The following is a 24344-nucleotide window of genomic DNA, read 5'->3' on the forward strand; positions in this document are numbered from 1 at the left end:
CATGGACAGCTGTGAACACCACAGAGGTACTTTTCTACTTGAATAAAGCCTAAAAGATATGCACAGTCATGCTGTTCAAAATATTGTTTTATGTGTGGAACAACATTGTCATAAGATGTTTGGAAGCCAAGTAAAATCACAGAAGTAAGGGGATTTGTAGCAGTCTGTTTGGCTGAAGGGAATTGAGGCTGAGCTCTCCCATGAAGCAAGCAACATGACACCTTCCAATGTTAGAAATAGCCTTTTGGATAGTTAAAAAAGAGAGAGAGAGAGAGAGAGAGAGAGAGAGAGAGAGAGAGAGAGAGAGAGAGAGAGAGAGAGAGAGAGAGAGAGAAAGAGAGAGAGAGAAAGAGAAAGAGAAAGAGAAAGAGAAAGAGAAAGAGAAAAAAAAAACCAGGAAAAAGCACAGAACTGGAGATCAAAGCTATCTTCCTGTTCACTGCAGATAAATCTTTTTTTCTTCCTCTTCTTCAACAACAAGATTGAAGGAAAGGGCTGAAAGTAGAGAGAGAAGGAGAAAAGGAAACCATGCTAATCCAGAATTGTAAAGAATGGAGGTAGCCTTTTGATCTCCCCAGGATGGCAACTTTATTGGCTATGCATAAGCAGTTTCCAACCAGCTGATCAACCAGGTATTAAGGCTTAACCCTTCCATGATCAGTAAGCATGAAGTGAGTTATCTGTGAACAGCAGTCAAACAGAAGGCTCATCTACTATGAAATGATCACCAGCCCATACCCAACTCAGAGGGTAAGAGCAACCACAGGGGAAATGATTGTCTCTCCACAGGCTCTTCTGAATACCAATTATCTGCCTTGGGGACTCAGAGCAAAATCTTTCCCCAAGTGTGCATCAAGGAGAATGGCATTCATCTTCCAAAATACAATTTGGAATGTATGTGCATCTGCATCACCAGCAGAAAATGTTTTGAATTACATTCAGTTTCCTCTGTTAAGCATGGCAGAAAATGCTGACATGACCACCACGGCTGAATGTGAACTGGTGAGATGTAAACAATTGACTGTCTTGCCTGGCCATCTAAAAATTAGAGACTATTTTCTTAATGACAGGAAAAATAATGCCTTCCTTCCAATTTTTCAAGTGTCCAATTTTTTAAAACATAGTCTTATTTAGATATATTTTTGGATAAGTTTGAAAATAAAAATAATTGAACCATAATCTTTCTTATTTAAATTGTTCATTTTTCTCTTTCAAATAGGAAAGTGCATGGTAGTTAGAGAATTTTGGGGGCAGCTTGGTTCAAGTCCCTGCTCATCCACATCTCCTAATTTCTATATGATGTGGTTTCCACATCTATAAAGTAAAGGTAAAATAATATTTTATAAGTAACAGCACCTATGCCACAGGGTTTTTACAAGCATTAAATAAGATAATGGTGAATATTCAAGAAATGATAGTCATAGCTTCATAGCAATACTCTTTGTTATAAAGTTTCTTATTGTACCCTAGAACTTGAACTTGATCTCATCTTTTTACTTATTTCCTTCTTTCACTTTACTCATCTCCGGTAAGTAAAAGTGCTATAATATACAAGGTAACTATTTGGCTTTCCACTCCTCTATATACACTGAAGAATCAATATTCTAAAGTCTTATGAAACATAGCTTTTAAAAAACCTATTCTGTCAATTCATCAAGGATTTAAACATGTTTCAAATGGCTTTTTTGTTTTAAAAATACAAAATGTCTAGTTCTTTATATAGTTGTTAAACAGAGTATACATGGCTGACATCAAATTTTCAGAAATCTACTTTTTGGATTTGCTTCTCTCCTGCTATGTGTGGTCAGAGGGTGAACTTAGATCTGACTCTTTGTGTACTTCACTCCACCTCTGCCTGTATTTTAAAACTAGATTAATTATGAACCTTAGTTTCTACTACACTTTTTCAGATTTCTGCTCCTAGTTTCTTTCTTTCTTTCTTTCTTTCTTTCTTTCTTTCTTTCTTTCTTTCTTTCTTTTTCTTTCTTTCTTTCTTCTTTCTTTCTTTTTCTAATTTTTCTTTTCTTGCTTTTCTTTCATTTTTTTTTAATGTGCCTTTCTTATTCCCAAATATCTTAATATATTCTGTAGATTACCTTAGGCCTAATCTTAAATTAAATGGCACCTTTGCTTTCCTTATATATTCCCATAAAAAATCAAGCTTGCCATTTATATTTCTGTTTACATTTCTAAAAAGGTCATAAATTAACATAAATATCACTTTAGCATCTTTTAGTTAACACAGGTGATAACAAATGAAGACTCACTGGTTTATGATCTTCATTGAGAAACTGTTATGTTAAGTTTCTTTTCAATCTTATTTCTGTTCCACAATGGTTTTAAATTATAGATATCGCTGGGCTTGGTAGCTCACACCTGTAATCCTAGCACTCTAGGAGGCCGAGGCAGGCAGATCACTCAAGGTCAGGAGTTTGAAACCAGCCTGAGCAAGAGCCAGATCTCATCTCTACTATAAATAGAAAGAAATTAATTGGCCAACTAAAAGTATATAGAAAAAAAATTAGTGGGGCATGGTGGCACGTGCCTGTAGTCCCAGCTACTTGGGAGGCTGAGGCAGAAGGCTTGCTCAAGCCCAGGAGTTTGAGGTTGTGGTGAGCTAGGCTGATGCCATGGCACCCTAGTCCAGGCAACAAAGTGAGAATCTGTCTCCAAAAAAAAAAAAAGAAAAGAAAAGAAAAGAAATAACTGTCTTTGTTCATTTAAAATTTAGCATTTTGCAACACTTTAACTCTTTAACTCATACACAAATATTTCATTTGTCCTAGCAAAGACTAAGAAAAAACTTCAGGCAAACTTTCTGTTGTAAGACATTTTAACCATAAATATCTTATGTGGCTGGGCATAGTTGCTTATGCCTGGGAATTCAGATACTCGATAAGCTAAGGTGGGAGGATCACTTGAGGCCAACAGTTCCACACTAGCTTGAGCAACATAGAGAGACCCCATCTCAAAAAGAAAAATAAAAAAGCCCCATTTTTTAGAGGACCTATTATCAGGAAATAAAGATATTTTAAAATATATCATAGTACTCAGGTATGTATATTTAAAAAACATAAAGGTTATAAAGAAACTAGTCAGAACTTTTTGAAATTATCTTTGAATATTGCCAAAAAGAGAGATGAAAGGAAGCAAGAGGAGAGAGAAAGAGAGAGAGGGAGAGACACACCAGGAACCCAGACATACAATTGGCTCAAATAGTGAAACTTATGTAAAAAAATGTCCCTCTTCCCAAGAGAAAAAAACACTCCTCTACCCACAAAAAAAAGAGAGAGAGAGAGAAAGGACAACACTAATAAACTTCCACTTTATTTGAAATTCAGATCTCATCCTAAGTTTGAACTGAAATTCAATTGCTTTTTCACTTAATAGCAAGTTTTATCTATTTGAGAAGAGGAAGTCTATGAAAGAAAAATGCTTAGAATCAGTTCATAAGAGATCACACAGATTTTTTTCAGGGCTACCCTTTCTGGATCCTGCCCCACCCTCTGCCCCTTAACCCCACCAAAAGTCTAGCTGTCCATAGAAAAGACAGATACACAAACGAACTAAAGAAATACACCTTAAAAATGAATTTCTAAAGAAATACCTAATTTTTCCAAATCTTAGAATAAAAGTTATATATTGCAGTATTAGCTTAATAAATAAAAGGCAACAAAAAGCAAACACTCTTGAGCACAATACTCAATATTAAGTATGTCATCAACACACCAAAATGGAGTTTATAATCTGTTTAAAGAAAACTACAGGACTTTGTTGAGTTGGCAGCCAGTTAAATAAAAGAAAGAAAGACTAAGAAAAAAGAACTGACAACCAATAGATGCTTTTACAGGTTAAATCTTGTTGAAGGTACGTTGTCCCCTCTGTACACTTTGATTTATTTAAGCTCACCACATTTCTCTTAAATACACTCCATTAACAAGTGATAGGCTGTGATCTTAGGCTTGAGGCAAGACATGAAACACAATCTTTCAAGAACTTCATTCATTCCTTGACCAGGTGTCTTGAGCACATCCAAGTTACCAGTTGCTTAATTGAGTTCTGTAAAGTTTTTTCTTTTTTGAGTTCTGTAAAGTTTTATTCAAATCCATAGCATTGCTTTGGAACAGAACACTGTCATGAGATCATCCTAGCAGCCCAATAATTTTACTGGCTTCCGAAGTTCACATTCACATCATGAGTGAAAATTATCAGAGGAATAATAAAAAAAGCTTCAGGTTAAATATAAGAGAGTACTTTACATAGACATCTCTGTCCTGGAATCTGGCAAACAAAGTAGATAAGCACACCTATAGGAAAAACTTAGGTTTATATAAATCATCAATGGCATAAATGGAAAATTAAATTAGAAAAATGATGGCCAGAAATCAGTTTAGCATTAAGATTATAAATATGTCTTATATCTACTAAATTACAACCTTCAGATATTAACTGCTGATCAATTATTAAATCTGATAGGACAGTACAGTCCCAGATATTTGTCCAAGTGAAGACAGAATTTGCACACTGACAAGACCAGCTTTCAGTGATGCCCTATGAGTGTGATCCTATCTTTAATCTACAGCCATGATAAAATGTTCCAACATATACAAACTTAGCTCAAGCAGTGACTAATGACCATTAATCCCCCTATCTTCCGTAATCTGTTCTTCCAGTCATTTATCACAATGACACTTCACTTTACACACGTGAATAAACTTTAACCGAGAAGGTGAATCAACAGAAATTTCAAAGGTATCTGAAGCTGTAAATTAAACTAGGAGGAGACACAGCAAAGAGCGCCAAATAGAGAGATCAGACCTTAATGTTTTTGGTGTGCATAGATGGCTGGGGTGGGGAATTAGGGAGCCATACAACCACTCAGTTATGCAAACTTAGAGAAAAGCTGCATTACAGGAAGGAGAAGCTGAAGTGGGGAAAGACTGCCCCAAGAGTTAGTTACATCTAATCATCCATCCACTGTGATAATGCGTTACCTGAGGTTGAAATTTGTTTCTGTTTCCTTCAAAGGAATAACAATTTAATAATTATAAGAATTAGTTTAGTTGCAAATATTCCTTGTAACTTTCATCCAAGAAAGCACATCCCATAGGCTAAAATTCTTTTAGAGTTTATTTGCTATCATTTGGCTGATGTGCATCCTTTTTTTCCTTTCCTTAATTAGCTATTTGCCTTAAGTAAAATTTTTAGTAAAAACATGAACAATAACAACCATAGACCACAAAAAGCTCACACTAACCTTCAAAACGGTTTCATAATTATGCAAATTGAGTGACTCTAACTTATAGGCCCTGATGCAACTTGAAGCTCAGTATTCGACTATAAAAATTCCCTGAGGAGCACTGTGTGTGTGTGTGTGTGTGTGTGTGTGTGTGTGTGTGTGTGTGTGTGTATGTGTAAGGCCTGAAATCGGATCCGTGATTGAAACCAGAATCTACCAAAAAAAAAGAAACAAAGTTGAATCGTGGCTCAGTTCACCCATAGTATTATATAAGTTTCTTAGGGAGTGTAAGAAAACCTATTTTAAGTATAGATACAATGTGCACTCTTATGTCAGAAGTATCCCGTTGCAGCATCCTTCCAATATTTCATACAGACTTTCAGTACCATTTGATTAATCCTAAAAAATCCTAAATTCAGCTTTCTGTTTCCCTCGCCAATGAGAATTCCCAGGCAACTATGCCCTTTCAGACACTTGCAACCGTCTCTTCCTAGCTAGGCAGTGGCTAGTTTCTATCCTATTCTAAGAAAGAGTTATTTCCTTAAGTTTCTTCAGAATCCAATTTAATTACAGACTTTGGTTACATAAAACAACTACTAATAACCCCTTGTGCTCGGAAGAGGAGGGGCGAATTGGAGGACCAGGTTCAGGAATCTTGGCGAGTCTCAGGGCCACAGCCCCAGGGGCGCACATCTCCCTCCCCAAAGAACCAGCCAGTGGACATTCACTTTGGCTCATCCCGGGGCCCAATCTCACCACCAACCGCTGCCTCCTCCCACCCTAGTGCTTTGGATGTGCTTTTGCCCCGAGTAATCTGGGCGTGCCCTGAACTTGGCGAAAGGCCCAGGTCTGCGAAGAGGTTGGGGGGGGATGTGGAGGGAGGTAATGTCTTTGGGGATGCGGAAAAGGGGACAATACCAAATGCGAACTGGGAACCTTTTTGCCTGAAAGTCCTGCAGGGATCGAGCCCCTCTGGCCTTAGAAGGGAGAAGCAGCCAAAATGCAATTCGGGGTTTGATTTTCGAAAGTGGAGAGGGGGCAAACAGGGAGATCAAGGGAGAAGAAAGAAGACGCGGGGTTACCTGAACAGAGACATATTAATCCAAACAGGTAAAAGTGAGCAGGCTCCGCGATCATTGTCCTCGGGTAGATCCTGCATACAGTCTCATGCCAAGAGGAGGGAGTAGAACTGGGGTCCCCAAATTTGTGAAGCCACACACCACACACACTACACACAAAGGCTTAATATAAGCAACGTGGGTCAATCCTCCAGGAGTTTTCAGGGCAATTACTTGTCGACCTTTCCGGACGCTTGTCACTATCTCAGAGCCCTTTGCAGACAAGGAATTCCAAGGTTTGTCTTCTCCGGCCCCAGGATTTCCGAGGAGGAGGCTCAGCCACTTCCAAGAACCATCCAAAGCGAACAACAAAGAGCTGAAGCAGAAGAGCAGTTGTGCCGTTTCCTGCCTCCACAGTCTTGCAGAGCCTCCCGGCGTGCGCCCCCACAATGTGCGCCCGAGCGCCGCTGCGAGGGCAGGCGCGGCGGCTGCAAAGTTGGGGTGTGAGAACGGATGAGGGAGGGCCAAAAAGTGCTTCTCCGTCTCCGAGCGAGCCCAGTCAGCAGCTGGCCACACGCAGCGGCAACGACGGCAGCCAAGGTAGCAGCAGTAGCTCCGGACGACCGGCTCGGGGTGCCGGGGGTGTGCCTGGGTGACTCCGCGCGCAGGGGGCGAGCGAGGGGGCGGTGCGGCGACGGCGGCTGCCTGGGCGGGCCCTTGTTCCCATCACTTGGGGGATGCGGAGGGGACTGGGGACAGCAGCAGGACCGCGGACGTGCGCACGCTTTCCGGACGCCCCCAGCCCCGCGAGGCGCCCAACATCGCCCCCGGCCCCTCGCCCTGTGGGGCGTGCGCGCGAGGCACCCCAAACTACGCTGGAGCCCAAACTTCCTGGGGGTGGCTGCTCGCACCCTTGGGCTCGTGGTAGCTGCAGAGAGGCAGCTCCCGGACCTCCCCGGGGTGGCGGAGAGGAGCAGGGAGGATGCTGCTGCGGGTGGGAGACACGGCCGCCGCGGCTCACCCAAGCTCCGCCGGGATCGGCAGCGTCTGAAGTTTCTGCTCTCACGCTGCCTCCTCTCTGGCTCAATTGCTTGCGGGTTTCCCCCAACGTCCCCGCGGCTCCCAGTTTCCTCCCTCTCCTGCCTGGCCCGAGAATACTTAAAGGGGCCGCGCGGTCCTTGCTGTACTTCACTCTACACTTTCCAGGTGCTTGTCAGGCAAGTTCTGCTCCTTAATATTTCCATCCATAAGCCAGCGTTGCCCGACTACGCCCTCAGGTGAGAATCAAATTGCTCAGGATCGGAAATCCAAGCGAATAAGAACTTGTCTTGTTTCTTTCGCCACCCTTAGCTCCCCTGCACCTTTCTCCAAATGGAACCTCCCAGCCAAAGACTTCAAAAATCCTCCTGGTCCAGCTTAACCTCTTCCTTACCACTTCCAGGGACTGGAATAGACTCTTAAATAACTGTACCCTCACTCCCCACCCCATTCTCATTTTTTTTTTTAAGTCAAGTTTGAACAACAAGCCTTTAGAATAGAAGGTAGAATGAGAACTCTCTATAATAACATAAATCAACAGATGGGCACTCTAATCCAACAATCCCCTTCTTTTAAACTGAAATTGTTGAGGGTCTTGTAGAAAGGCTATCCGATTTGAGGGGCCTGGGGATGGCCTATGGGATCTTTTTACTATGTTTCATATGAAAGCCTCTCCTTCAACTTCCTAGACTCCGCATATTGGAAAGTTAACAATTGGAAATTAATTAAGGAAGAGAGACAAATGTGAAAAACATCCTTGATACCTCAGAGCTTGCAGTTTTGAGAATCTGTTCAGCATTTCAAAACCATAGGCCATAGGCTTAGAAGCCCAATATACCCGCCCAGAAATCCCAGCTTGCCAGTTATGAACCTTGTGGCCAGGTCTGTTTTCTCTTCTGAAAAATAAGGATTCTTGAGATATGTCATTGTATTAACAAATCGCACCCAAAGTAAGACAAACCTGACACATCTGATGGGCATTCATTTGTTCATTTCTCTTTTTTTCTGTTAAATAAGACAGTGTATGTAAAACACCTAGCATGCTGAGTGCTCAACAGATGGTCATATTGGTACTTACAGCTATTACTTTTATTCATACATTATTATCTACAAAGTTATGTATAATAATTTCTGAATAATTATTTGGTATCCAGTAGTATATACAAGAAGCTGCTTTCAGTGTTTGCCTCTGGAAGAGAGAATTGCACAATGGATAGGGCCTGGAAGGAAGATTTGTTCTTTTCTATATACTGTTGTGCTTTTTTATTTTTTTTTAAGTAAGAAAATTCATTACCTAATAAAAGATACAATTTTAAAAGCAAGTCCTACATTTATTTTGGTTGCAGCTGATACAACCAATGACTTTAGAGCAACATTTTGTGGAAATTCTGGTTAATAGCACCTATCTCTGAAAGTGAAAGATAGTTTAATCCTGAGAAAGCTGACTGAAAATTCAGTAAACAGGCTGGAGATAAGAATTCAAAGGCTGCAACCAAAATCTTTTCAGCAATAAAACCAAGAATGTACAAGCAAAGCTGACAAACATACATTGATTTGGTCTTTGTGAAAGGAAATTTAGTAAGAAATGGAATGAATATATCTTTTTTTCTTGGAATAAAATGTGTTATAAGGTAAGATTACCTACTAAAGGAAAATAAATAAATACTAAGTGTAGTACTTGAGAGAGCAAGAGAGTGAAAAGTCCTTTAAATCTTCATATAATTAGAGTGTACTTTAAAGATTATGAACTTCTACTTAGTAAATTATATACATTTGTAAACATGAGTAGAATATGTGCAATATTTCTATTGCAATGTTCCCCAAAGTAGATCTCCTGCTTCTGGAAATTTGCTAAGAATTTTCAAGATCTCTTTTACCATCTATCTCATTGTCATTGAGTGGAAAGACATTAATACCACCTTTTATTTCGCAACTTTAGTAAGCAATACCCACCTGATTTCTTTATTCTATCCCTAGAGATGATATTACCTGGGAGTCAGCAGTAAGTATCTTCAAGAACTAACTTTTTTGATTAGCCTTCTAATAATTATCATCACCAATTCAGATATGTTGGTCCTTTCTGTTTCTCCTGCCTCATCATTCAAAGTTGTATTTTTTTCTGTCCATTATATCAGTAAAGGTGGCATCTACAGACAAAAACTTGTATTCAGAGGGCATTAGGAATTTATTACAAATGAAACTTGAAGCACCTGAGAACTTTTGTATCTGCTTCCTTTTACTCGCTCTTTCCCATGCAAACACTTAATGAACAGCATCTGTGTACAAGAAACATTAAAATGTGCTATAGGGGAAAGATGCAAATATAATGCCATTCATCAGGTCATCAGTCCTCTTACTGTGGGGAGCTACACAAAGAACAGCCTGCAGAGTGGAATCTGTCTGGAAAAAGCAAAAACAAAGTACCATGGGGTTAAATAACAGCCCAGTACATTACTAGAGATGGATGAATCATAGCAACTTGTCATCTTTCCACTTTTGCTCCTGAACATTAAATTATCTAGAAGAATGCATGAAATGTTCAATGTGTCTGTGTGAATACATGTGCAAATGTGCACTTGTGGATAGGGAATGTCCTCACAACAGATCTTCAGGCAACTTGGAGGTATACAAGAGAACTCTGACTCATTCCATACTGGTTGGGAGACAAAGAGCAAAGCAAAGAGAAAGTGTTTTAATTTGCACTCAGGAACTCAATTCTAAACACTATGATCAGAATGAGTGGTAGTTTCAAAAGTTCCCTTTAAAGAATTCTGGTCTCCATTGGAGCCTATGAAGATCAGAATCCTTAAAATTTAGGATCTCCCTGGAGAATTTTGAAGAAACCTGCAAATAATACATTCCAGGAGTTCCATGAATAGAGGTTTTTTGATAGCCAAAATTCTAGAGCAGGAATGACTGGGTTGCTCTGATCTGATTTTATCTTTCATAGAAGTAGCCACAGGAACTCAGGAAATAACAAAACTCCCAGGGTTTCTCCAGGGATTCCAGATACCACTTATTCAGATCAGGAGGAGAACAGTAGAGTTCCTAAGGAAACTACAAACCAGAACATCTCTCTCTCCTCTCTTCTTATCAAGAAGCCTTAGAATCAGACTGAGCCTAGGATGCAAGCCAGAAGTTCCAGCAGATCTGGCAAGAAGCAGCATAATATATCCAGTACACACCAAGGCAGTGCTCAATACTCCAGGACACCATCCCTCGTGGCACAACGATTTGTTTAGCAATTTTTGCAGGAAATTGTTGAATAATCTTTGCAATCCTTGGTATCTAAATTGATAAACTAAGATGAATATTTGAATATTTTCCTAAATTGGGATAGATAAGAAAAGTACCATCTCAGAATGTAACCTAAAGTAACCTTAATGAAAGGAAAGGAAATTCACATTTGTTGAAATACCTACTATGTTTCAAGAAGCTGGATCTATTTTGTTTCTTTCCAATGTATATAGGGTGCATTTTAACAGTAGTACTTTTGTTTATTTGCTTCTCTGATATTTAGAACATGTAATTATATACTCCAAACCAGAAATCCCAGGGAGAAGAGAGTCCCTGGGTTATTTACCTTCACTTACTTAAAGACTTAAGGCAGTGTAAATGGGGCCAGTGTTTTTAACACATTGTGAAAAATATTAAGAACGGGTCAGTTAGAACCCCATTGGTCCCACCTAATCATGTACTCCAGCCTCGCTAAGCTAAGGCTCATTAAAACACAGAAATTATGCCATGCTTAAGTTTGTTGTGGAATTACTGTGACTGTGCCTTTTACCATCTCAACATCTTGTTCACATTGTAGATGTCCTAAAACTAGGTTCTGTGCTGCTAAGTTTTTTTGACAGAGCCTAGGTCCTTCAGTATTAGCAACAACAGGTCTCACTAGAATTTACTCCTTTAATGTTAACAGATGGTTGTTTTTATTTGAAGATAGAGGAGAGGCTACAGGGAAGTAGTATTAATTGAGGGCACTGTTTGGCGCCCTTTGCAAACATTATCTGATCTAATTCTCACCATGATCAAGTGAGGTAGTAGTATTATCTCAGTTTAGAGATGATGTTAAGAGAGTAAATAATTAACTCAAAGTTTAGAGGCCCAGAAGCTATGGAGCTTATATTTGAACTCAGCTTGTTTTGAACCAAAGCATATGAGAAAAAAAAGTTACATGGTAGGATAGGGTTGGAAGACTTTGAATTATTTAAGGATTCTTCAATGTCTTTAATATGGAAATAAGCATTGTGAGTCCCTAAGGAAGGATGGTTTTGAGAAGTCATTCTCTTTAGTAAACATTGCTCAGTCTATAGTATGATTCCACTGTGGTAATACCCCTAACACCACACACCTGAAAATTAAGATCTTCAGCTTTTCTGACCAAACTGCTTATGGTAGTTACTTGGGAGAAAACTTACTTGTGTTGAAATGAGCAATGCAATCCCCCTTACTGAGAAAGACCATAAATTGAAGTAACTGCATTTCTAGGTCTTTCTTCATAGAGCAGCCAGAGGGATCCTGTTAAATCTGTGACAGATCATGTCTCTTCTCTACTCAAAACCCTTCAGTGATTTCTCATCTTATTTCAAGTGAGAGCCCATGTTTTCCCAGAAGTCTACAAGGCCTAACATGAGCTGGTCCCCCATGCTTTCCTGACATCATCTCCTCCTGCATTTACCTGTCTTTGCTCACGTTGTTCCACCACAATAGCCTTTATGCTATTCCTAGAGTGAATCAGACAATGGCTAGCCTCAAGGATTTTGCACTTGCTCTGTCTAGAATAATTACCTCCATAAATCTGCAAACTTACACTCTCCCTTCTCTGAGGTTTTTATATCATCAAACCTCAGAGAGGCTTTTTCTGACCACCCACTTTAAAATTACATTCTAATACAATACTTCCCATCTCCCTTTCTTGCTTTGCTTAGTTTAATTTAGTTTTGTTTTTGTTTTTTCTTAGTCTAGAGCACTTATCCTCATATCTTCTTACTTATTTTATTGGCTGCAATCCTCCTCTTAGAATGTTACATGAGGCCAGGGATTCTTGACTGTTTTGTTTACTTTTACATTCCCAGCATCAAAAACAGCTAGTAGGCACTCAAATGTTTGTTGGATGAATGAATGAATGACTCATAATTCACTGTTAATGTATTTTTTTAAAAAATGCTTCTTTATTGAATCAATTTATATAGTTCTAAAGTTTATTTTTTCCAGTATATAGTTCAAGCATTTATCTATTTCAACTAACAGTGACTTACCACTCATCAAGCTGATGTTTCAATTGACTTCAATGACTTCAAAATTAAGGTTCTAACTAAATAAGCACACACTTATTTAGGTGAGATTATTTAGGACCAAGGAGATCGAGAAACCACTGACTGAGTTTAAAGTACATAACATTCAAGCTAGAAGCAATCTTTATAATTAACTTTCATAAATAAGAAAACTGAAGTCTAAAGAAACTGACTTTTTTCAGAACACTGTTTTGTTAGTGGTTTACTGATAATCAGAACGTAGTCCTCTACATTGTGAGAGAACATTTATTTCCACAGAATAGTTAATGTCAATGTTTGATCAAGATTCTCTACTTTTGGAATATTTACATCATTATTTATGGCACAGTATAATATGTATTTATATTGTACAGTGCATTTCACGTATTTCTGACTTATCATCAGGAATCTAGGAACTATATTTTATAATTGTTGTTATTTCTATATTTCCAGTTCCTAATAGAATAAAAATAAAAACAACCAACATTTACATGACATTATATGCTTGAGGTGCTATTCTAAGTACTTTATGTATTCTAACACATTTAATTCTCAGACAAAATTATTAGATCAATTATTGTTATTATCCCATTTTACACAAAGGCCAAGCATGGATTTGAATTTTGGCTCTTTGGATTCAGAGCATTGGCTTTTATCCTTACACTACACAGTGAGGTGCAAATAAAAGTTGTTGATGAAAGTAATGTAATTTTGACAGATTCAGGTCTACCTAGAGAAAGCTATCAATGTGTGTGTTTTGTTTTGTTTATTTAAAGATCTAGTTTCAGTTAGGGACTCACTGAAAGTAAGTGACTCTGAAGTATATGCATTTGTAGTTCTACTTTGATATGAATTTAAAAGCTTAAATCTTTTTTTTATGTCCAAAATGTTCAAAATGGTTTTATATTTCTTTTAACTCTAGTAAGATGGCATGAAAAAATATTGCACAAGTTTGTTAAAACATTCAAAGTATATTGGAAAACATAAAGATATATATATATTTATATCTTACCAAGGAATTTGCTGTCTTTTGGTTTCTTCCAGATATATCTGAAACCAAGCATACAGTATTCTAATCATGAATTAAAATTCTCTTAAATTGGAATCATAGTTACCAGCTGCACAGCTGAATGACACACTCTATAGGCTTACAACTTAAACACAAACTGACTATTTTGTAAGTAATTTACATTATGCTTAATTCTGCAGATGTGTTCTACAAAACTGTTTAGTGTTTTTGGATTTTCATTACTTTTAAAAAAATCCTTTCAAGAAATGTTTATAGGATTGAGGTACATATGTTGAGATTTATGTCTTATTTTGTACATTCATTATGTTTAGACCCACCTGCTGCTTTGTTTATTGTGAAGAATATTTTACTTAAGTTTTAGCAGTTATTTTAATCAGTTCATTAAAAAAATATTATGTTAATTTGAAAATATCTTGAAATTCTAGTTTCCTATTTAGAGGTTATTTTCTGGGTCAGTATGTAAAAAGTAGGCCTAATATTTAAAGTTACACTGGCTGAAGAAAAAGGATATCAAAGTATATCATAAATAATAATAGTAATAATAATTTATTAATTATGATATCATAGATTATTTGAAAGTTTTTTATTTCACAGCTTATTAATGTATTTCTCTCTTATGGCTTATGGAAAAATGACTTCACATTTGAGAAACTAAATTGGGACTTTAGAATTTAATAGCTGCCTGGTGTGATGGAGAACTGGGATTTTAAATATGGAGGTACTCATTCTTGTGGGTAAATACTGAATCCATGTCCTACAATTGTCACTGAGAAACAAACTGCTGTTGAAAATTGACATAGAATATAAACTTACTGTCTTAACAACAAGGATAATTATATATTTTCCCAAGAGTTTAATCACCCCTTCTCTAATATCCTGGCCACATTCCAAGAGAAATCATCCAATTCCATTATTCTAACTAAAAGTCTTTGTTGATTTGATCTAATCTCATCTTCTCAATTTCCTATCATTATATGTACTCCTTTAAAGCTTCTTTATTACAACTAGAAGGTAGAATTTCACTGTTACAGTACATATCTTATTGCATTTTTGTATCATATGAGCATCTGAAACAAAACAGATGTTTGTTGAAGCAAGTAAAACAACCTTATCACTGAAAATACCATACAAAAATTATTCTGTTTATCAAAAGATTTCTAAGTATTACTTTTTATGTGCAATGTTTTAAATGCAAAGTAAAAAATTGTTTTACTGAGTTAGCATGTTAATACTTTTATAAAAAATATTGTTAAGAGTACATACTAAAAGTAATGTGGTTAAATTTTTATATTCAGATGCTAATTGGTTTGAATGAGATTTTAATTATTTTTCTTCACAATATAGAAGTAACATAGTTTTAGAACATTTAGAACATTTGGAAAATACAAACAAAGCAAAAATTTACAATAATTCTCTCAGACATAATCACATATGCTATCAACATTTTATTATGCATTTTTAATCTGCATGGAAAGAATGTTTTTCTTATAATATACAATAATACTCCAGAAACTGCTATGAAACCTACATTTTTACTCAACAATATGTCATAAGAATTTTTTCTATGTCATAAAATATTCTTCAACACTATCATTAAAAAAGAAAAATAGAATTTGATCACATGAATGTATTAAAATATATGTAACTAGTCTCCAATTGTTAAATATTTACCTTATTTCCAATTGCCACTAAGGTGTATAGAATCTGATTTTTAAAGTCATGTTAGGATATTGTCTTGCTAGTTACATTGTTAGTAAATTTCATTTTGATTACAAGTATTCTGTTGAAGCAATACATACCACAATTTATTACATTACTCAGTTGTTTGAAGTTACTATGCAGGGTGTTTATTCAAATGATCTAGAACCAACATACACAAGAGGTAAAGATCACAGATACCAATGAAAAACTACAGACAATTCTTAACACCTAAATTTCCCTCTTTTTTCCGATACCATTATTATATGTTTGCTCAAGGGATGCCTTTTGCTTTCACTACAACTGATTAATAAATGAAAATGTTTGTTCTTCACAAGTGCGCTTGAATTTCACAGGTCTTGTGTTTCACACCAGAAAGTAAACACTTTTCTTTTGGTAAAAGCAATAAATCAAGACATAAGGGCTTTTCCTAAATAGTTATCTTTGGGGAAAAAATATAAACTTAAGCATAGTTCATTATTTCACTAATGTTTTTTTCAGCTGGGAGGGTAGATTGTTTAACATTTGGCTATCATAATTATTGACAGTGATTATAATGTGACCATATAAAAATACTAATCATCCTAGTTTATCCAAATCACATTACTTTGGCTAAGACCTATTTCTTGATTTTCTTCTAAATGCCATATGTGGCTTATCATACAATAGGAGTTTGAATAATTTAATTATACTCCTTTTTCTGGTGAACTACAAGCCAGAAAGTTAGAATAATTAAGAAAGGACATCAACTCTTACATTAGATGCTTTACTGATTGAAGAGGTAATGTCATTATTTCTTGAGGTTATTAATTTTATCACTTTTAAAAAATCAGATCTGGAAAATCCATCTGTTTTAAATAATTGTGAATATTTGTCAGTTTAGTTTAACTCATACTGAAATGTACAGAACACTTGGCAAAGTCTAATTAATAAACCAGATTATCCACTACACTAAATTTTTCTGATCTTGATCCCCTTCATGTTTCCCAAAAATAAGAACACTGTAAAAGGTGTTACTGCATATAAAGATGTTTCTTTAGACATATGTATATTTCCTACAACAGCATCAAATGTGTCTTCCAAGTGGAAGCTATGTGATTAATGTAGGAGAACCCAGATTGAAGAACTTGCCTTTTAGTTCAGACTTCCCCTGGGTAACTTCTATTCATATTTTAAGTCTCAGATCAAAGTATATAGACATGCTTGAAACTCTGATTCAGGTGGGGCAAAGGCAATATATGTAACCTAAACATTGGTACCCCCAAAATATGCCAAAATATATTTTTAAAAAATTAAAAAAAAAAAAGAAAAACCTACCTAGACTTGTCATTTCCAGCCTTCACCAATAGGTCAGATTTCTTTTGAGAGATGTTCTTAGAACAACGTTGACTAGATTTCTCCATAGCTCCACCACAGATAATTGCTATAAAAATGTATCTTTTAAGCCTGCCTCTTTTGTAAGTGTTATAAACTCCACGGTGGCAGTAATGACTTCTGACTTGTTCACCAGTGGTATTTTAGCTCTTACAAACATTGAGCACGGTTTTGTGCTTATAATTTGTTGTGATATACTGTTTTGAAAAATACTTAGCTAGACTGAAAGAAAGAAGAAGAAGAAGAGATCTATATACAGATTGCAGATGTCTGGGCATTCACACTTTTTGCATTTAATCTAACTTATTCATTTCCTAAAGGGAAATTGGGAATTGCTAAAAGATTTACTTTATTTCAGTATTTGCAACCAGGAGTGATTCTATCCTCTCTCTATGACCCCACTCCACTGACATTCGGCAATGTCTAGAGATTGGGGTTAGGGTGAAGGGAGGTGAGGAGTTGCTACTGGCATCTAGTATGTAAAAGCAAGAAATTCTGCTAAACATCTTACACTGAGCAAGGCAGCTCCTTACCCACAGCAAAGAATAATCTGGCCCAAAATGTCAATCATGTCAAGACTGAGTAACTATAAAGTTAACTATAAAGTTAAATCTAGTTTAACTTTAATATATGTTGATGGATGTTTTTTTCTTATAAGGATTATATAAAATAGTGGGCATGTAGCTTATGAGCGGGGTATAGTTTTATTCTAAAGTTATTATACAAGCCATGTTGTACGCATTGTACTAGATAGTATTATAAATATTATAAAATTCTATACAAACATCTCCAAAGCATTATTAAATGCTCATATTAATATATCTTCAAAAGCAAAATGTAACTGCATTCTTTTAATAAATTGCCATCTAGAGTTTATATAAAAATGCACCTTTTTCTGAGATATTATGTACTTTCATGAATACTTGGATTTAGCAAAGTAAGAAAGATAGTATGTGAAGTAAGGCAGAGTCCACAGTTGAGTTGGCATGGACTCTACCAGATACAAGCTATTGAAGGTTAATCAGAAAACTTTTCTTGTGGTAATTTCCAAATGCTACCAAACTTTACCTGATGGAAGGAGGACAAATAAAATTTTGCTTTTGTGTGGATGTGGCTTTGAATGAGTATATAATAAATGTAATCTGTTGGTATGTTTCAGAGTCTTGATAGTCACTATGGGTTTATATAAGTACTTTTACTTATATTTCCCTAATAAAAAACCAGATACATAACATACTACTCATCTTCCAGTAAAGTCTATGATAAAGGAAGGTCTCAGGCAACTTAGAGTATTTGGTGTTTACATAAACTTTGCTCTTTGGAGCAGGAAAAACAACAGGATTAGGTACATATGTAGAGTAATAATGCAGTGTGGTATTTGTTTCTAAATAAATATGTAGATAAGAACACAAATGGCCATCTCTGTCACTGACTGCCAGGTGACTGTGGACAAGCCTCTTAATATCTCTAAGACCTGTTATTTTCATGTTAAGTGAAAAGAATAATAGGCTTGAAACATGTAATACACATAAAGTCCTTACCATAGTGCTTGGTTTAAACAGTTAGCAAATATTAATTATTATTATTGCAACTTCATTATATAAAAGAGAGTTCTATCCTGAAAACTCAAGATAATGTTTATAGTTAGTAGAAGACTGAACACATTTTTAAGCAATAAAGGAAATTATATAAAGATAATTGGTTAAAGGATTATTCAGAAAATGGTGAATATAATTTAAAAAATATGTACATACAATAAACTTCTAAATAAGTCAAATTTGATTTTATTAAGGAGTTTGCAATTAATACAGTATATTTAGAAACTACCACTCTTTAACAATAGCATTAGTAGTGATCTATTTTTGAATATCCCAATTGGATATAGGTTAAAACTAAATTTGCCATAGTATATCTGAATGGCAGTCCAATGGCGCTGAGGTATTATTAATGTAATATTCTCAAAGTATATCCCCCTTAAATGCTGTGAGAATAAGTAATTATGACTTAAGTAGAATAAATTGATATGTAATTACATTCTTTTTCATTTTTCTAAACAAGGGGGATCGTTCCTGATTATCATCTGCGTATCAAAACAGTGATTGTATAATAGTAGATATATAAATGAGAAAAATGTTCTGATTGTTTTAAAACCAACTAAGGATCAAACTCCCTAAATTAATAATTTAGAAATTAAAAGGTGTGAAATTTTTTATTTTATTCCTCTGACAAAATGAGACAACCCATTTAAAATAGTATTTCATTACAAGTTCAGAGAAATACAACTTGGCTTATATAGGGTACAAAACCAAAAGAATGTAAAGAAATACTCAATGTGTATACTTAAGTGTCATTTCAAACTTTCTAAATGCTTATCTATTCATGGTTAGGTGAGACTTAAGGGAGGGAAACATAGCTTCTAGAATGAAAGAATCAGAGTTGTTTAAAACTGAGAGGTCCAGACATTCCCTGACCTTATAAGAGTGGTATGTATTGAATAAATTAATTTTTAAATGCACAGTAAAGAGTTCAAAATATCTTCAATACTAATTTAACATTGAGAGAAAATGTTATGTTGTTATATTTAAATTATATTTTACCAAGATTTTCCTCACATTGTATAATATATAATTAATCCTCACATACATTTTGAGAAGTAGATTTTATTAATTCATCATAAAATAATTTAAAAATGACAAATAATATAGTAAATTAAGTTTAATATAGTTAGCCTAGAATAGATATACTAAGGGATACTTAGTGTAAATACTAGTAAACCACTTATTTGCAAAAACATAAGTGAGATGAGAAGAATTCCTTTAGCTCAGATAATTCTCTCTCTTCCCTGCCACTATGAAATGGACAATAGAATCTCTCTCTATAGAATCTCTCTATATTCTTTACAAATATTGAAAATTTGTATTTTTTAACATTTCTGTCAAAGATTGGATAACATTTACCGCTAGGTTATTTCTTAGTTTTTCATTCATGTTCCATTGGATTAATTTTAGATGGTAAATTCACTATAGTTATAGTAACTTATTAAAAACATAATTCAAAACTCAAGATGCACATACAAACACATATTTTAGTGCAATAGAACTTGATTGTAGGTCTCTTTAATTTACATTTGTATCTTTGTACATAACAGAAAATCCCTCCCCTATGAAATGTTTTAATTGGCTGAGGGTGTTTAGTACACAATGCTCTATTGCCCTCTACTGGCTAGAAAATGGTAAAAATAAAAACTTCTATCTGCTCATTAACTATATGTGGACCTTAGAAAACTAAATAAGGAAGATAAAGACACAGTTCAAAATAATAAAACAACATATTAGATTGGTAGAAAATATAAAAATGAATTTCTGAAACATTATCACATGTTTCAAAACTCTTAAAATTCTATTTTAGTTTTTTAATTAGCTGAAAATTCTAATTATTTTATATAACACTAAACACTCATTAATTCAAGATAACACTTTCATAATCTTAAACTGATAATTTCAATACTCATAGTTGTTCAGGGATTCTTGGGATTTTCCAACAAGATACGTATGTATGATGCTCTATTTGTTGGCACATTCGTGGAATATTTTTATAATGATATTTTGATGTTATCTAGTGTGATTTTATTTTTTTAAGTAGTACTTCCAGTTGGAAGAGTATTCTTAGCATTTCTAGTAAATATTAAAGAATCCTTTACCAATTAAATGAGTGATTTGTTTTGCATACTTCATTCTCTTTTAAATCATTATATGCTATTCACAGCTCACTGAGGAAAAAACAACATTGTTGTATGATGCTACATAAATTCTTTAATGAAAATAACAGTGATAATGCCCCAAGGAACATAAAATAAATAGAGCGATGAACCTACTTTGTTTCATTTTAGCACTATATGTTTCTTTAATGCTTGATTACATTTATTTCAAAAAATTTCTAAAGATTAACCTTACCATCCATGGCAGACGATGCAGATTTTTATTACTAAGGTGGCCTTGCTGGCTTTTCTAAAATACACTTGGGTTAAAAGAAGTTTAAAACAAACTATCACTGTTTTTTCAAAATTTTGACTGGAATTGTGAATCTGGGATTTATTTTATATTTTCCATAGTTTCTCTCAGCTACAATATACACTGAAATAATCTGGTTTTCATTTCCCAATGTACATTTCTTTGGAACATTTATAAAACTTGGGCCATGTTTCTTTGAAATGGAATTTTCTTCCATGGACTTTACCTTCCCATTCTATCCTCAGAACTAGTGTCTATTACAAATCAGGGAGATAATTTCCCTATGGCTTCCCTGCCAAAACACCTGTCAATCCTTTTAAAATTTTCTGGAGCAAATGATGTTTTACAATTTACTCTAACAACCTCTGATCTAGATTGTATTCACATCTCAAACTTTCCAAGAGAATATTTTCAGTCCAAGAGTATATATGTAAGCCACTTGAAGTCTTTGGTTCTCCACAAACTGAGAGAAAAAAACTTCATCCTAGAAAATATTATTACTATAAGATGGATAATAACCTTTTTTTACTTCTTAATTCTCAGGTGAGCTTAAAAACAAAGATGCACTTTATAGTTTTTCACATTTAATCCTCAAAAAATATTAGAAACAATCTTTTACCATTTCTATCTTAAGACTCAGGAACACAGAAAAATGAGATTCAGAGAAATAAGGGACTTGTCCAAATTTACACAGGAGAGCCTGTTGGTTAGAAGCCAGGTCTGGCTGACTCAAAGTGCATGGTCTTTTTATGGCACTTCACAGTCTCTGGGCATGAAAGATAAAGCTGGGAATCCATTTGTATTTGGATCTTAAATTGATCATGCCATTCAATATATTGTAGTAATCCTAACACTGGGAATCTAAGGAAATATTCCCATTTATAGTGAAAGATGTTCATGACATTACTAATTTAAATAATGTGGAATAAAGGAAAAAGAACTATGCGGTCTAAATTTCCAACAAAAAATGGATAAAGAAGATAACTATGGTATGTCATCTAATGCAATATTACAGTCATTATAAATAACAGCTAGAGGTTGTGTGCAGTGGCTCATGCCTGCAATTTCAGCACTCTGGTAGGCCCAGGTGGGAGGATGACTTGATGCCAGGAGTTGGAGACCAGCCTGGGCAACATAGTGAGACTCCGTCTCTATAATTTTTTTTAAAAAATTAGCCAAGTGTGGTGGTACATGCCTGTAGTCCCAGTTAGGGAGGCTGAGGCAGGAGGATCACTTGAGCCCAGAAGTTGGATGCTCCCATCAGCTATGATCACACTACTATACTCCAGCCTGAGCAATGGAGCAAGACTCTGTCTCTAAAACAATGATAGTAATAATAATAACGATAATAGCTAGATGCTATTTCAAAAGCTTTGAGTTGCTTAGGATAAATTGGCAACCAAAAATTTAAATATTATGTAATTAAAATGGAAAAGATAAGTTTATAAGCACTGGCAAAGAAAGGTGTCCTGTATATTTTTGCAGGAGAAAATTTACGAAGCAATAATATATATTCTAACACATTTTAAAAAATAATTACATATATGCCCTTGAATATGTGGGCAAATTTTGTATAATATATTTCAACTTTTTGATCCAGGGGTGGGGAATGTGTGGCCTTGGGGCCACATGTGGCCTTCTAGAACTTTGAGTGTGGCCTTTTGACTAAATCCAAATTTTACAGAACAAATCGTTTTAATGAAGGGATTTGTTCTGTGAAGTTTGGATTGGGTCGAGAGGATACTATTACTATTTAAATTTTATATTACTTATAGAATTACAAAAATAATAAAGATGTAATATTTCAATATGATTAGAGTTGTGTTGAAATACATGAAAATAACAATAGTTGATATTTTAGTTTGTGGAATATACATTTTTCCTTAACATAAAATATTTTTAATATGTTTATACTTATTTTTATTGAAAAATATAAAACAAGTGTTATGAAAATAATTAAAGCTATTTCCAACGGTTAAGTCAAGTTCTTTCTATTTCTCTATTTTGTGGCCTTTTTGAGAAATATTGTCTCACTTTCCTGTTCTGAATTAGCGAGCAAGTTCTCTTCATAAATAAGTGCCTCAGGTAGGTACATTACTTTTATACAATTAATTTACTTTACTAGTTTCCATGGAAATGTTAATGGAAAAGCCAGTTTGACTGAGTTATTGCTGATGTCCACTAAGGAGTAATATGGAAAAGATTACCACAGTATCCTATTAATTTGAAATTTATCAATGCCCCAAACTGGTAATCTGAAATTTAGCTTTTGTTAAACAACTTTAATAGTTGTTTACCTTGAAACAAAACTACCATGATCATCAAAGCATTTAACTAAGTGATTTTACAGTTTTCAAACATTTCAAGTTCTAGATGGTGTTCTAAGTAATACTTTTTCTCAAAATCTCTTTTATGTATTTATTAAAAAATCTTCCTTAAAATTGATGAGGCAATAAGTTCTTTTCCTTGTAATAGCAGCATAATATTCAGAAATGGTGATGAAGTTTGACTTGGATTACCAAATTAATCTAACTTAATGGAAGTTTCCTTTAAGAACTGGAACAAGGTACCATTAAATTTGATTTCCATGTGACCAAGATACTTCAACTTCTAAATGTTTATCAAAAATTAAATGTTAGTCTTTTTCTCTGTCTCTCTTACCTTTACTCTTTCTCTTTTCTCTTCATTATAAGTATATAGATAAATAAACATTTACACAATTAAATATATTTTGGCTTTTATTTGGGTGAATATTGCCTTAAATAAAAAAATTATTGATATGAATTTACTCGTATTTTCCCTTCTACTTGATAACTACTCCTTATGGTTCTCTATGGCAGAAAGAACTTGCATTAATTTTAACATCATGTCAGATAGAGTTGAATATATATTGCCTTTCATATATATATATACATCTTTTAAATCTCATGTCCAAACAAATACTTTGCTTTGGGAAGGAATCTTTATGCCTATTAAAATAATAAGTATATTTTCTTTACTTCTTACATTCCTACAGTAGATGGTCTTAGACAACTTTTTAAAACCCTAAAAACTTAAAAACCTTTGACCAAAAATTAATCAGATAATGATGTCAGTATGTTATTAAAGAATACAAGTATAACAAAATTATCAGTTTCCTTTATTCTTCCTTTCTGAAAAAAATGACACTGACTGGGAGTTTTATAATGGCCCAAAGGAAAAAAGTTCTTTGTGTGCCTCAAATTCGATATTTTAAGTTGAAGTCAGCTGTTAAGAATTACTGCATTATCCAGGGCAGAATCTGGGGTATGGCTCACATTACACTATGTTGGATATGAAAAGTTGAACACAAAAGGGGTGAAAACTTTTCAGTGATTAAAAAGGCCTGTGGGATTGGCTTTTAGATTCCAGAGCAGCACATCAAGAGAAAAGTTGCAGATTCTCGAGTTCTCACAGCAAATTGTGTCTGTAAATCGATGAAGTGTTTCTGAGAAAACATATCAGGATGGCCCTAAAGAGTATATATAAAATTTCTTTCAGCTCTCGATGGGAATGAGAATTAGATCTGATAGATGAAAACAAAGACCTAACAAAGTTAAGAAACTGACCACATCAAGATTTCAAACAGGCCAGAAAGTAGAG

The 24344-nt window shown here is 34.9% G+C and overlaps 1 protein-coding gene across 5 annotated transcripts in view; it reads right to left on the reverse strand.

Annotated features, from left to right (window-relative positions):
* ROBO1 (roundabout guidance receptor 1) overlaps positions 1 to 24344 on the reverse strand; it is a 1079496-nt gene that overhangs the window by 401648 nt on the left and 653504 nt on the right. For 2 of the 5 annotated variants that reach the window (XM_076000880.1, XM_012737161.2), the window contains exon 1: positions 6322 to 7362. The exons of the other annotated variants lie outside the window; for them this stretch is intronic. In XM_076000880.1, the coding sequence (XP_075856995.1) occupies positions 6322 to 6376 (55 nt within the window). In that variant the 5' untranslated portion in view covers positions 6377 to 7362. Of the gene's footprint in view, positions 1 to 6321; positions 7363 to 24344 lie in introns of those variants that run through there. 5 annotated transcript variants of the gene reach the window in all.

This window comes from Microcebus murinus, chromosome 1 (genome assembly GCF_040939455.1).
Source record: "Microcebus murinus isolate Inina chromosome 1, M.murinus_Inina_mat1.0, whole genome shotgun sequence".
Lineage (NCBI taxonomy): Eukaryota > Metazoa > Chordata > Mammalia > Primates > Cheirogaleidae > Microcebus > Microcebus murinus.